Source organism: Taurulus bubalis (assembly GCF_910589615.1).
Source record: "Taurulus bubalis genome assembly, chromosome: 4".
NCBI classification, from domain to species: Eukaryota; Metazoa; Chordata; class Actinopteri; order Perciformes; family Cottidae; genus Taurulus; species Taurulus bubalis.
Window position 1 is genome coordinate 15,837,766 of NC_136592.1, and position 13,341 is coordinate 15,851,106.

The 13,341-nt window shown below is 40.0% G+C and overlaps 1 protein-coding gene across 1 annotated transcript in view; it reads left to right on the forward strand.

The window, feature by feature from the left end:
* Positions 1-6,140: 6,140 nt before the first annotated feature.
* Positions 6,141-13,341, forward strand: part of furina (furin (paired basic amino acid cleaving enzyme) a) — a gene marked incomplete at both ends in the record, with an annotated part of 63,237 nt that continues 56,036 nt past the window's right edge. The window contains one exon of the mRNA XM_079216539.1: positions 6,141-6,350. Within this exon, the coding sequence (XP_079072665.1) occupies positions 6,141-6,350 (210 nt within the window). The remainder of the gene's footprint in view (positions 6,351-13,341) is intronic.

Consider the following 13,341-nt stretch of genomic DNA (forward strand, 5'->3'; position numbering starts at 1 on the left):
CCATCAATCTGGGAATAAATATCTTATTTGGCAGTTGCCAGTTTGACGATGAGGATTATGCCGCTGACATGCCGCTCGTGACCAGCAGGTGGGGGTGTCGCAGCGCTGCTGGCCAGTAAGTAGGTGTTGCTCCGTCTCCACTTTGTCCACGGCCGTGACGTATTTCCTGGGGCTCGTACGGACCACTCAGCGGCACACCAGAGGGGTATCATGACCATTTATAACCAGCAATTCTCCCCAATCATTTTCTCAGTCGCTTCGCCGTGCCGTCGTCGGTTCTAACACCGCGGTCAGAGACAACAACGAGCCGCGTCGAGCAGGATGTAAAAGGAAGCTGGTAAGTTGAGCGAATTGTAAGTTTTCCGTCTGAGCGAGCTTGTGTTTTTTTTTTTTTTTTACTTGTTTGGGCTGCGTGGTCGGCGAGTTTTCCTCTGGTACCACCGGAACCCTGACACCGGACGGGACAGGACCGCCCGTCGTCCTCCCGATCCCGGTTGCTGTCAGTTTGTGCGTGTGTCGGCTCGCGACGGTGGGAGGGGGGTCACACGCGCACTCACGCAGAGGTGACGTCGACTGCGCCGCGTCCGGTTTCTATGGTTCTTCCTGCGAAAAATAACTCTGCTGTTCGTGCGCCACACCGCTCGGTCGGAGTGAGTAGTAACATGTGAGGCCAGGGGTGGATGAGAGGAGAGGAAAAGGGGAGGCACCTGCGAGACGGTGCAGGTCAGCCTACCGCGGTGTCAAGTTTTACTTTAGTCACGGCGCCGCGCGGTTTCAGACATATTTGTCTAGCGGAGGAGTCTTCATCATCGGATCAGCTCCACATTATGACTCCGTGTTGTCGTCTCGGACTTACAGTGTGAGGTGAGTCAACCGACTGCAGCCTCACGCCGACCAGCTGATGTGTCTAACCCTCTTAACTCCAGCTCTCGCACACTGACGCGTTTGGCGGACAGGCCGACGGTGAGGGAAGTTTTCCTCCTTCCCGAAGAGTCAATGTCTCCTCCACACGGACTCTGTTTTTAAAACTCTGCACGGCTTGTTGTTTACACGTGCAGCAGCTTATTGGAAACGTGTACGTGTATTAATGGAGACATTGGGACTGCACTTTGACATCAGGAGCAATCAGCTGATGTTGTTGAGTCAGACTGTTGAGTGTGTGTACTCTCTATCTGATGGATTAGTTGATATGAGCACGAACTTTCTGCGAAATGCATCGTCTCTCAAGTGAAACTGAGCTCTGGCTGTTTAGTCTCACAGCTGCATAGAAATCAGTGTACTCATCATGGGGACTGCCCTCCTTGTGGTGTTTGTGCTTCCTACACCCACAACTGTAATGCTACCTCTTCTGTGATGCAACACCGGACTGTTTGATCATTATGCATGGACACTGACAGAAGGTTGCTTAGCCCCCTCCATGCAGTTACATGTAGCAAATGCAAACCAGGCATCTCAAAGACACAACGCACTTTGTTCTGATAGGAAGTGTGGCTTATGTGGTGTGATAATATGTTTCAGTGGTGTCTTAAAGTTGAGTGAGCATGGCCTTGGCATCTAAATGAAATGCACATACTTCTTATTTCAGGAAAAATGAACTTGTGACCATCGCTTCAGGAAGTAGACAGATTGAGGAGTTATTTATTTATTGTTTGCAAGCACTTTAATTAGGCTCGCTGAGAGTGAACCCACTCAACCTCAAATGAGTTTTACAATGACAATTCTCATGATAAGAAATATGTCTTACCTTGCAAAGATGATTGTGAATAACGTGAAATATGTTTAACAAATACACTGTGATGTAAGTGTGGTCATACTTTTAAAACACTGAAACTAGTTAGCAGGTACAAGTTTGTTTAAAAAAAGCAAAATGGTGAAATCCTGCACCATCAGGGAGAGAAAGGTACAAATCCACTCCTGTTATTAAAAGCCTTTGTTGAGACTCAAAGGTGTTTTTCTGCTTCTTCACATCCTGAATAAAGGCTTTCATACTCATTGTTAGGGTCTGGAGTTATACAGTTCTTACTCTCCAGATGTGGACACTTCCACCATTACATTTCTGATTTTTCTTTACTCTGAGCTCCTCCAGACTTCCAACGGAGGTCCCAAAGCTCTCACACTGCCACTGTTTAATTGGCACAATTAACATTGAATCTAATTAAAATGCACTCAAGGATAAATGTTTAAATATCACTTGCTTTCTGTGTATTATTCAGCTTGTAGTAAACGCTGTGTGTGAGTCAGAAGCTTTCTCCAACATGTACAAAGAGACTGCTGTAAATAAAATTGTATGTGTTCCTAAAACTCTGATCACTATCTTTTTGAAAACATTAGAATATAAATCTCCACACAGTATTCGTCACTTGCGTTTACGTTGCTATGAATATTTTAGATGTTAGAGGACAGAACCGGATCTAAAGTCACACTCTTTTGCTGACGTGAACACGTGGATTGAGACTGAAAGATTTAAAGCATTTTCTTGACGACCCTAACTTATACTTGAGGACAAAGTCATCGTATAAACATGTGATTCAAGTTTGTAAGATGTTTTTAATTTAAATTCAGAATAAACGAGGAAAACGTCAAACCTAATTTGGAAACCAACAGACCAAACAATGAACACATTTAAAGTGAATTCTTTGTGATAATGATGGTCTGAATGTTGGATTTCTGCATGTATCTATTGCCTGCGTAACATTTTTCTTACTGTGTGAGGTTGATGTTGTTGCAATAAATCCAGTTTTGCTGTTGAGCTGCCATGAGAACGCCTCTGTCACAATTTAGAAACTGAGGTTCAGTTATATTTGGCTACAAATGCAATGTGATTTTGAGTGGTGTTTATGGCATGTTGACTTAACCAAATGTTATCATTATTATAACCGTCAATTCATCAGGCACACGCATGCGCACAGAGAGCTTGTTTTTTCCAAATCCCTGTGGTTCCTGCATTGAGATAATGATTTCATGTATGTTACAATGAGAGAATCTGCAATATTTCTTTGGAATTTGATTATGAGAAAAGGGTCATATGCATTTGAGATCATTTGTATCTCATTAAAATGTGATTTAATAAACTGATGAGGTGTAAACTGTTTCCTTTTAAACTGTTTCGTTTTTAAAATGTTTCCGATGAGTTCGGTAATGAGGCTGGTATTATCCTTTTGGGTTTAATGATACTTGGCTAATTATAATGCTTGGCTTCTCCTTTGTCTCTCGCGAACAGTAAAGTAGTTTGGCAGTTGATGCGCCATGGCGTGTGGTTTTCACGCTGACGTTAAACAAACTGAGTGGGCGAGTGCCCACATGAGGTCACAGCCGTCTGTCCTTAAAAGTCAGCGTGTGCCTGCAACTCAAACAGAGGTTTGGAAACGTTCAGACTATCTACCTGTTGCATCACAGGACGGAGGACAACGTTGAGTGAGTTGTGCCATCAGATTTATCGCTATCTGTCTTTATTTTGTTTGTTAGGTCATTTTCATTGCATTTTGTGTTTTATCATTTCACAATTTATCAACTTTTTTTAATTTAAATCTGATACAAACTTCAGCAATTATTGTCTTAATTAGCCTTTTTGTCCTCAATTTAAGTTGAAACTGAACAGATGATGCAAACATTAGACATGTAATAATGTTGTAAGTGGATCCTTGCTACTTAATTGAGGCTGATGTGTATGCGTTTGTGTTTAAAGAGGCTTAACTGAACAGGATGGAAGAATTAAAAAGGTGGCCGAGGGATTTGGGTTTTACTGAAGGCAGATAAATTAGAAACCAGTCTACTTTGAGAGACAATTACGGCACCTGATTTGTTCTGCTCTATTTGATATACATGTTGCTTGTTTTGTGTGTGTGTGTGTGTGTGTGTGTGTGTGTGTGTGTGTGTGTGTGTGTGTGTGTGTGTGTGTGTGTGTGTGTGTGTGTGTGTGTGTGTTCTCTGTGAGCTGTTATCCAGGTATTTCTAAAAGGAACATCGACTGTGACACGTCTGGCACAGATTAGCAGCCTGTCGTACCGACTCACAGCCGGGCTGACATGCAAAGTTTCTGATCGCTAATGATGCAGCTCTCTATGCTTTACAACACATTGAACCAAGTCTGTCATTTAGACATTTACTTATTACTTGCTACACTGGTCACCAAGTCATTTCAGCAGTTTTGTGTTGTCTTTTTCACTTGACAAATAATAATCAAACGTCTGAGGGTTGTCTGCATTGTAGGTGAGTGACATGTAATGTCAGTATATAAATGATAAATGCCATTAATACAAACTAGATTTAAACTAGCTGCATTTGTTTTAACGGTGTATGTGAAAGAATAAATTATATCCAGGGAGAATTTCTAAATAACGAGGCAGATGGTAACATCAGCCGCCAAAGATATTTTTGTATTGTAGCAAGAGTAAGACAAAAAAGTTAAGATTTTCATAATTAATGCTTTATGACTGAAATGTTGCTTTTTCAGTGTACTTGAATTTGAAAAACATTTATCAAAACTGTGTGAATTTTGTTTGTTGGTATTTAATTGTAAATGCAAATCGAAGAGTAACCGTTCTCCAACAAACAAAACGTATATCGGAAGTTGCATATGTAGTACAACGTCCCTGTAAATGTGAAATTAAATGAAACAAAATTCCATGTATATGTTTTACATGATGATTGACGAAATTTATAACCCAAAAGTGTCCTTTTAGGTAAATGTATACAGCTGGAAATAAAACGGTGAACAGATGTTCTTTTGAAAAGATTAGTGAATTTGTGTTAAGTGTATAGATTTGGTCTATTAAAATAAAAACCGGCGACAAAATGAACAATTATTTTTAATGATGAATGTCCCAGCTCCAAACTGATCAGGGAACATTTGAGGAGCTTGTTTGCTAACATGGAGTGTAGCATAATGGCAGTGATTTAAATCAGAGTATCTTTTGTTCATCAGATGGTTTATTTATAGTCCCTGGTGATGAGAAACTCTGTCCCGTAGTAGACTTGAATCAGGAGAATACATGTGACTGCATTCAATAGGAAACACAGAATAGGGGCACTGTATTCAGTGCCATCCAGTGAACTCAGGGCTGACAATATTAGCACTTTGGGTAATAGTTTCAACAGACTGAAGGTACTGCTGACCCTTCTGGTTTGCAACCACAGTGAAGAGGCAAAATTGTATAAACGGCAAACAATTGCACCATAAACTCTGGCAAACTCGTATGATAGATTGCTTTGTCTAATTCTTAAGATTGTGTTTTTAGAAGTTTCTGTTTTCCTGCAGCTTGTCAATAACACATGAGTCGGCAATCTGCAAAGTAATACTCACACTCAACTCGGCGTATTTAATGCTGTCGTCAAACATTTTTCTTTGACACTTTAAGTGTCTGTGTTCTCTCGTTGGCCGCTGCCATTCAGCGGTTGTCTCAGGCATTTAGGCTCCGCCCTTGAGTGGTTACTTCACCTCGTAGTGAGACCGGTTCTGCTGTGATCCCTCAGCATCCAGGGTGTAGTCTGGCTTTTGCAGCCACACTTCTCACCTCTTCAGGCAACCCAGTACACCTAAGCCTTTTTCTTTCCTAAGCTTCATCTACCCGATCCTCCCATGGGAGTGTACATGCCAAATTCTGCTGCTTTGTGTGTGACCACAACATGATGCCTGGCCTTGGCGCCCGGCCCGCTGCTTCCTGTGAGATTATCAGATGCCTGTACTTAGCTGGGCTGTAGTACGTTGTAGTATGTTGGTGTGGCTGTTATTCCCTATGCACAAAACAGATTCAGATGTTACTTAATGTGTTTTGCCTTTTTTGTTTCAACATGTATTCAGTTACAGTAAATCTTAAAAACTGAAAACATTTACACCAAGTTCATTTCTCTCTTACTGTTTTTTTTCTTGTTTCCTCCAAACATTGAAGCATTTACAAGAGAAGAACAAAACTTCAAATTTGTACCAAGTGTTCTTTGGTTCTTGCCCCGTCCAGGTTATACAGTCTCTTCTCTGGGGTTTCAGTTTCACAATAAATGACCCTTGTCTCTTTTGTTTCCTCTCAGGTGAGCTGTGACTGCCCCCCTTCTTTTATCTCTCCGTGCACCTGCATGTACCGTGGGCAGCCCCGGGTCGTCGGACAGACGCTGTGCTCGGAGACTGTGCTGCAATCTGAGAACCCATGGCTTCTGGCCCTCCATGTCCCTCTGTAGGCCGCAGGCTCGGGCTGCTGGAGTTGCTACTCTGTCCTCTGTTTGTCTTGCTGGTTTCTGGGCTGGAACCAGCACTGGGCCAGAAGGTCTACACCAACACATGGGCTGTCCACATACCTGGAGGTCAGGAGGACGCTGAGCAAATTGCCAGTAAACATGGGTTCATTAATCACGGACATGTAAGTGATACGATATTTTTCTATTCTGCATTTGCATTGGTATACATTTTAGAAAACACTTAAGACGAGGGGTGATACGGGGGCCTTATGTGGAAAATAAAACTACATTTTGACGTAGCAAACATAGGACGCATCAGCCTCCTGCATAAAAGGAGGTGACTTTGCTGCTATTAGACAGTGTGCATAATATCTGACTTAATTTCTGAGTTATATCCCATCAATGGCCAAATGTGCTGTTATTTATGAAGTTAATTGTACTGTAGTTTCCTGTTGGCTCAGATGTAGTAGTAGTAGTAGTAGTAGTAGTACCAGTGAAACCCAATAATAATCCTATTGTGTGACTGTAGTGTTTGATAAAATCACCAGGTCTTAAACATCTTCTCAGTTCTTCATTGTCATGAAAAAGATCTTTTACAGCTCATTCTGTTCGAACATTGTTTCGTGGCAGTGGTGTTGCAAGAAGCAGACCGCTGTTGTTCAAATGCACTGATCAAACAAACGTGTCACAATAGATCTTTCCCATTCTGGTTGTTTGCTTGTTTGTGGTTATGACAATAGGCCAAAGCCACAATTATATGTTGTTAGTTTTTTTTATGTATTGAAGTCGGTCACACACATACTGATATTGAACAGATATATATTTTCTTGTTTTAGGCTGTTATAGTCAGATTTCTTTTACCGCACTTTCTTAATAAAAATAGAAAATAGAGTGTGTGTGTGTGTGTATATGTATGTATGTATGTGTATATATATATATATATATATATATATATATATATATATATATATATATATATATATATATATATATATATATATATATATATATATATATATATATATATATATCTCTCTCTTACTTCTTTAGTAAATTTAAAAAGTAGCCATGTGGAGTTCTATAGAAAATGGAGGATGCAATACATTGTTGTGCGATCGAATTGTTGGCCGGTGAAGATTCACACCTCTCGTGGAGTTTGAGGTGAACTTCACTTGAGCCGTGGTCGAACACTAAAAACTGGATGACCTGGATTGTAAAATCACCCTCTCTAAATATCCAAGTTATCCTTTTACATTGTCACGTCCTCTGTCAGACTTGTTACATTATTTTAGTCTTTAGCAGGACTACTTTTTAAAATGTTTGTTCGACATACAGTTTGTCTTTGTCTGATGTACTATTATCTTTGTAGGAAGTGCTTGAGGCTGTAACGTTACAGCTGATCAGTTTATTTTCCGTATGTGACATTAAACTACAGTTTAGGATCATCTGTTCCTCCGAACTTGTTAGAGGAAATGGTTCAGCAGTAGATCTGTAATTGGCAGATTTCACAGCATACCTTTTTAGATTTACAGGCTTGCTTACAATAAGTGTGACAATCCACTAAATTATGTGTTTATATATAAAGCATAACATCAGAATGTGAAGATCGTTTTCTGAACGGCGCCTCTTCATGCACATGTTTAATTCCATAGTCTCAGCACTTTTCTGTGTTCTGCTTTGCACCATATGGTCTTGGTGGTCATGACCAGGAATGTTCTTTGCGCTCTGATTCACAGCATGCAGACTAATGAGTAATCCTACCCACTTAAATCCTTAAACTATGTATTGCCTGTGGACAGTGAGGACTCCAGACACTTGCAATTACACCCATGTACTTGCCGAACTACGTGTTTGAGACGAGAAGCAGTGTGGTTTGGCCAGTCTCAGCAAGTTGCTTTAAACCATATTATGATATTTTGAGGGAGTGAAAATGGGCTCATGTTTCTGACCAGTGCTAGTTTGACGAGCTAGTCTTGATACAGCGTTTAAGATGGGAAAATGTCAGGGTTGATAAAGTTAGCTGTGTAAAACTTTGAATTCTTTCAAATGAGAATCATTAACTCATATGATACCTACAAAGATATTTTCCAGGTTTTTACTTAAAGCAGTTATACTTATTATGTAACCTGCTTCACAGGCGTTAGATCCCTGAACTGGCGATATTCTTTGTGCCGGTTAATATGAGCCCAGTTTGAACCACCACATCGCCAAGGAACCTGACCCGTTATGTGTTTTGTAAAATGAACTATAGAAACCACCTCATGCTGCAAAGGCATCCAATCTTGTTAAAAAGATGGCCAGTACTATCTAATTCAACCTGGCTAACCTAAGGCATATAAGGCCACACAGAGGCATCCACCCTCTTTATGCACGCTATGATCTTCCCCACATAAAATGACAACTTTTTTACAAGCTGGTCTTAAGAGAGCATGACAACTCTGAAACCAGTCCCTTCACATACCGACACTGACACATTACACCAAAGGGCTAATGGCTATTACTATTGCCATGTTGTACAATTTATTTCATTTCAATAGTTTTCAAACTATTCAGATGCTTGCCTCATCTTTAAGGTTTCACAATACCTGGGCTTACACCTCAGACACCGAGCCATTTCATGCAAAGCATAGTAGCGGCAGGACAACGTCAACTGCCAGAGGGGACTGTGACGTACAATACCACCAGACGTACCAAGTTTGGGCAAACGGTCTTCTTTGTCAACTCACCTGGAATAGTCTTCCGATTGCATTACAAGAGAGCACTAATTAACTTAACATACATAAGCTCAAACGATGGCTTAAAGCAAACCAAACTTGGAAATTATGAATAATACTACTGCATCTCTGGCACTGCTGTTATGTAAACGCTAATTTATGAAATGTATATCTGCTAATTTCGTAATGTATTTATCTGTCTCATTGTATTTTGTTGTACTGTAGTGCTTGATGAAGCACTGTATTGATACTATTAGGTAAATTGTTATAACTTGCCCAGGGACTGTTATTAGCCCATTAGCTGACTCTGCCACAATTATATTAAGGAGGAAACTAAAATGTAATTTGCTGTGCACTGTCCCTTGTAAATTAATACAATATGTTCACAAATATGCTCACAAATTCTAATGTGCATGTGTTACGCTTCTGGCGCCAAATGAAAGTCAGTTTGAAGTATCAAACAGAAATTCTTGAGAGAGATGCCTTTTCATTGCTGAGAGAAGAACTACTGAGGAAGTTTCTGTGGTGTTAAAATGAAAAGTAGAACGATAAATAAAGTGCATCCGTTTAGAAACGGTATAACATTTCAATTTAAAGTTACAATAATTAGTTGATTAACTGATGGGTAGAAGATTATTTGGCAATGATTTTCATAATCAATTTGAGTCATTATTTTGAATGCAGTTTCTCAAATGTGACTGGTTTGTGGGGTTCCTTTTTTAATCCTCAATTATGAAGACGTCACCTTGGGTTTTGGGAAACTGATGAGCGTTCGCTACCGTTTTATAAAATACTCGACAGATTAACTTGTAACAAAATCAATTGTTGCTTACAGCCCTAATTAAGTGGACTTCTTTAGACACAGGCTTCAAGGAGGCTTTCTGTTGGACACACACAGTATAAGATTGGCAACATGACATGGCCATGATAGACGTCAGAATAAATTACATGAAACAGTCACATCTGTTCGGCCCTCGGCATGTTATTGATGTATTTTCTCTGCTCATTAACTTTGAAAGGTGAGGTGTAACCACACATGAGGACAAAAACAAACGATGCTCTTGACTGCATTCCTGTACGTCACTGATACAAATGACGTCTTTAGAGCTGGGAACAAACAATTATGTTAAGGTTGTTTTTTTGCCAACAGCTGCGGGGGAAATGAAAGTTGCTTTGTGAGCGGTGTGGCCAGGCACGGTGTGGCCAGGCACGGTGAGTCCGAGCTCTCTGTCTGGCTCTGCCGGTCTGTGCAGGTGTTGGCATTAGGCGGGAATGCTTGAGGGGAGGATCAAAGAATGCAGCTGGGCAGGTTTCATAGCTCTGACTGTTGTTTTTAATCCACCTTCACTCATCCCACTCACACTATGGCATCCGTACCTCCGTTTCCTAAACATGTCTGATGGTTTAAACCTCCATCAGGTCACAGGCAGCATGTTGTCATGATGGTGTCAACAGGTTTTTGTGAACACAAGAATCAACACATCTTAAAACGTTTGTGTGTTACCCCCAATAACGCACATGTTGAGTAGATCATTTCTTCACGTGATTTTTGCTTATTGGCAATACAGATTTAATGTAACATAACTCAATGCTTTTTACTGCTGTATACATTTTTACTGCTATGTCTTATCTGCTCAAATTATACTTTGGGCTGCGAAGTGCCCCTTTGTGTTTATGATTACAATGATGGCTGGTTGGGTAAAAAACGTCTGCGGTGATCGTTTAATATACAGCATAAAGATGCCTATTACTATTACCCACAGATACAGGCCACATCAAGTGTTCTATTGCCGCAGGTTGTCTTTAGTTTTCAGTGTGGCTCTAGTTGGCCCTCAAGATGCATTCCTTTTAATTGAGATAATTTTAAAAATAGTTGTATTCAATCATTTTGTGTGGTTTCTTATTTTGCTGGTGCTAGTAGCAGCATTAATGGCTGTTTTCAATCAGATTGGCTGTGACCTGAAAGTAGTTGGCAGGATTATTTTTTTATAATGTTTTAAAGGTTAGGCAGACTGACAACTGGCTAGTCATTTAGCTGATGTGATGCAAGATGTCCATCTCTGTTGATGCTAGTTCTTCATAGTTGGTTTGGTGTGTCGAGGCCAAAACAAACGTCACTTGAAGTCTCTTCCTTCTTCCCTTCTTCTGTCACCACTCATCCATCAAGACCAGCTCGCCAATGTGACAGTGGGGTTGGTCGTTTGTCAGAGAGGAAACTTTAAAGCAACATTTTCTGACGGCAGCAAATCATGTAAAAGCCTGATGCACCAACTGTCTCCGTAGAGTTACACCCCCTCTTTGCACTATCCCTTACTTTGTTGTCATAGGCCGTTAGAATTCCTCCCTTTTGCTCTCTCTTTTGCAATATGTGGCACCATTAAAGAATATCAATATGAATGCACTTGAAATGAACTGGGCTATCTTTTTTTTTTTCAAGTAATGGGACCGAGTGGTGTGCAAATAGATTACACCTCGTTTTGACTCGACTTCTACATTATAGGGCCATTTCAGAACAAGGGGAATAATTAAAACTAAGTTAAAGTAATAAAATGAAGAAAAGGCTGACTCAGACTGTGGTAAATGGTATTAACGGCCAGCTTGCATCTCTGGATGGTTATTTTACATTTTAAAGACCTTTTCTTGCCCACATCATCAGGCTTGCGCTGCAGTTCGTGCTGCTACGTCTGGTTCAATTGGGCCTCCATTACACCAGTATTTTAATAAATGGTGAAATGGGATTAAAAAGACTGTTGTTATTAGTAGTAAGGAGTGATTTGATAAGGAGGACTGACACAAGTTAAATGCATCTTATGAATCATTATTGTGCAGTTTGTGAAATGGATCAAACAGCCACAAGATCAAAGGCTTAATTTGAAAACATACGGTTGGTTTTCACTGCTACAACAAAAGCAGCCCTTTTTGTTATTTGATCTGTTCAGCTCGACTGCTGGATAGATTCTTTTTGTATTTTTTTTTTTTTTTAGGTCAGTCGGGTTTTAAAACATCGTGCCTCTCTGTCTGTGGCCTCAGGCTTTTACCATCTCGTCCATCTTGTATGCAGCTCAGGAAAGTTCACATACTGAGGGTGAGGCGCATAGTCTGAATATTTAACTTGTTCTTTGTAATATTGCAGGACTACTTTCTGGCCTTATCTTGCGATGAGCAACTTAGTCTTTGCATTCATTGTATTAATCTGGTTTAAACAATTAACCTATGTCATTACTGTCTAATTTTTGTTGAAGTAAAGCTTCAAAATCACAATTAAAACAACTGTAAAATTGTTCTCGAGTTTTAGTTTTTAACATTGTCAATGGAAGTCTACCTGCACAGAGCCTGTGTCATGAGGAAGTGTTATATAAGAGGTGTCAATGGCACCATTTTCAAAGAAAGTCTTTTTGTTTCCTGCTTCCTCCTCCTGGAATATGAAACAGGTTACTGTTGTTCACTCACGAATGAAACAAAATGGTGTTACATTTACGTGACACTGTTTAGACGATGCAAAATACATCTCTTATTTTCCTTAGAAGCTGATTATTCTGAATGAGAGGTGGAAGAAAAAATGTGAATAAAAAAACAAATAAACATGTCACCTATTACTATTCTCACTTCAAAGTAAAACCGCGCAATTCTCAGAAGCGTGTGACTTCCCTTTTTTGTGAGCAGTGGTTTCTGTTACGGGTGTTGGATAAAACCGTCTGTGTTCGTATTTAGAGGCCAACTGCCTTCATAGCTCGTTCTGCTGGTCCCCAGGGCTTTGCATGTAAGGGAGGATTGTGTTTGGCATACTGTGCCCCCACTGTACTCCGTGGCACCATCTTGGCCTATTTTCCCTCCTGTCTGATGTGGTTAGCCCTTTTTTTTATGAAGATTATTAATATTCTGTTCAGCACAAGATTAAAGAAGGAGAAAACGAGACAGATATTATCCGAGTTCTGATGAAGGACATGAAATGAAACTCTCCTCCTATCTGTAACTTGCGTCACAGCACTGCACTTAAGGAAACCTCTGTAAAAAAAAAAAAAAAATCACTTCCATCACGCCCACAACAAAAAGAAAAGTATTGAAGTTCTAATCTCTTCCTCCAGCATTTGATTGGGTTTCCCATATATTCTTTTGCAGACTACTTTAAACGAAAAGTAATTTCCCCTTAGGGCCCAGCAAAATCAGATACTGCGACATTTTCTTTTACAAAATTTCTTAATATCCACATAATGTGACATCATATGCATGTGATTTTTGGTGCTTTTTAAATCACAGTTGCATACAATAAACCTTTGAGAAATTATTGTCTCAGAAGAAATGTTAATCGACTGAAACGCCATTCATTTGGCCAAGCTATAAAAGGCAGTATGCTATTGTGCATCATTCAACATTTTAAGCTATATTTCATCTAAAATCCGAGCAAAGACCGATTTGTCGCCAATGATTTGAATTTCAATGTCCAAATGTATATTTAGAC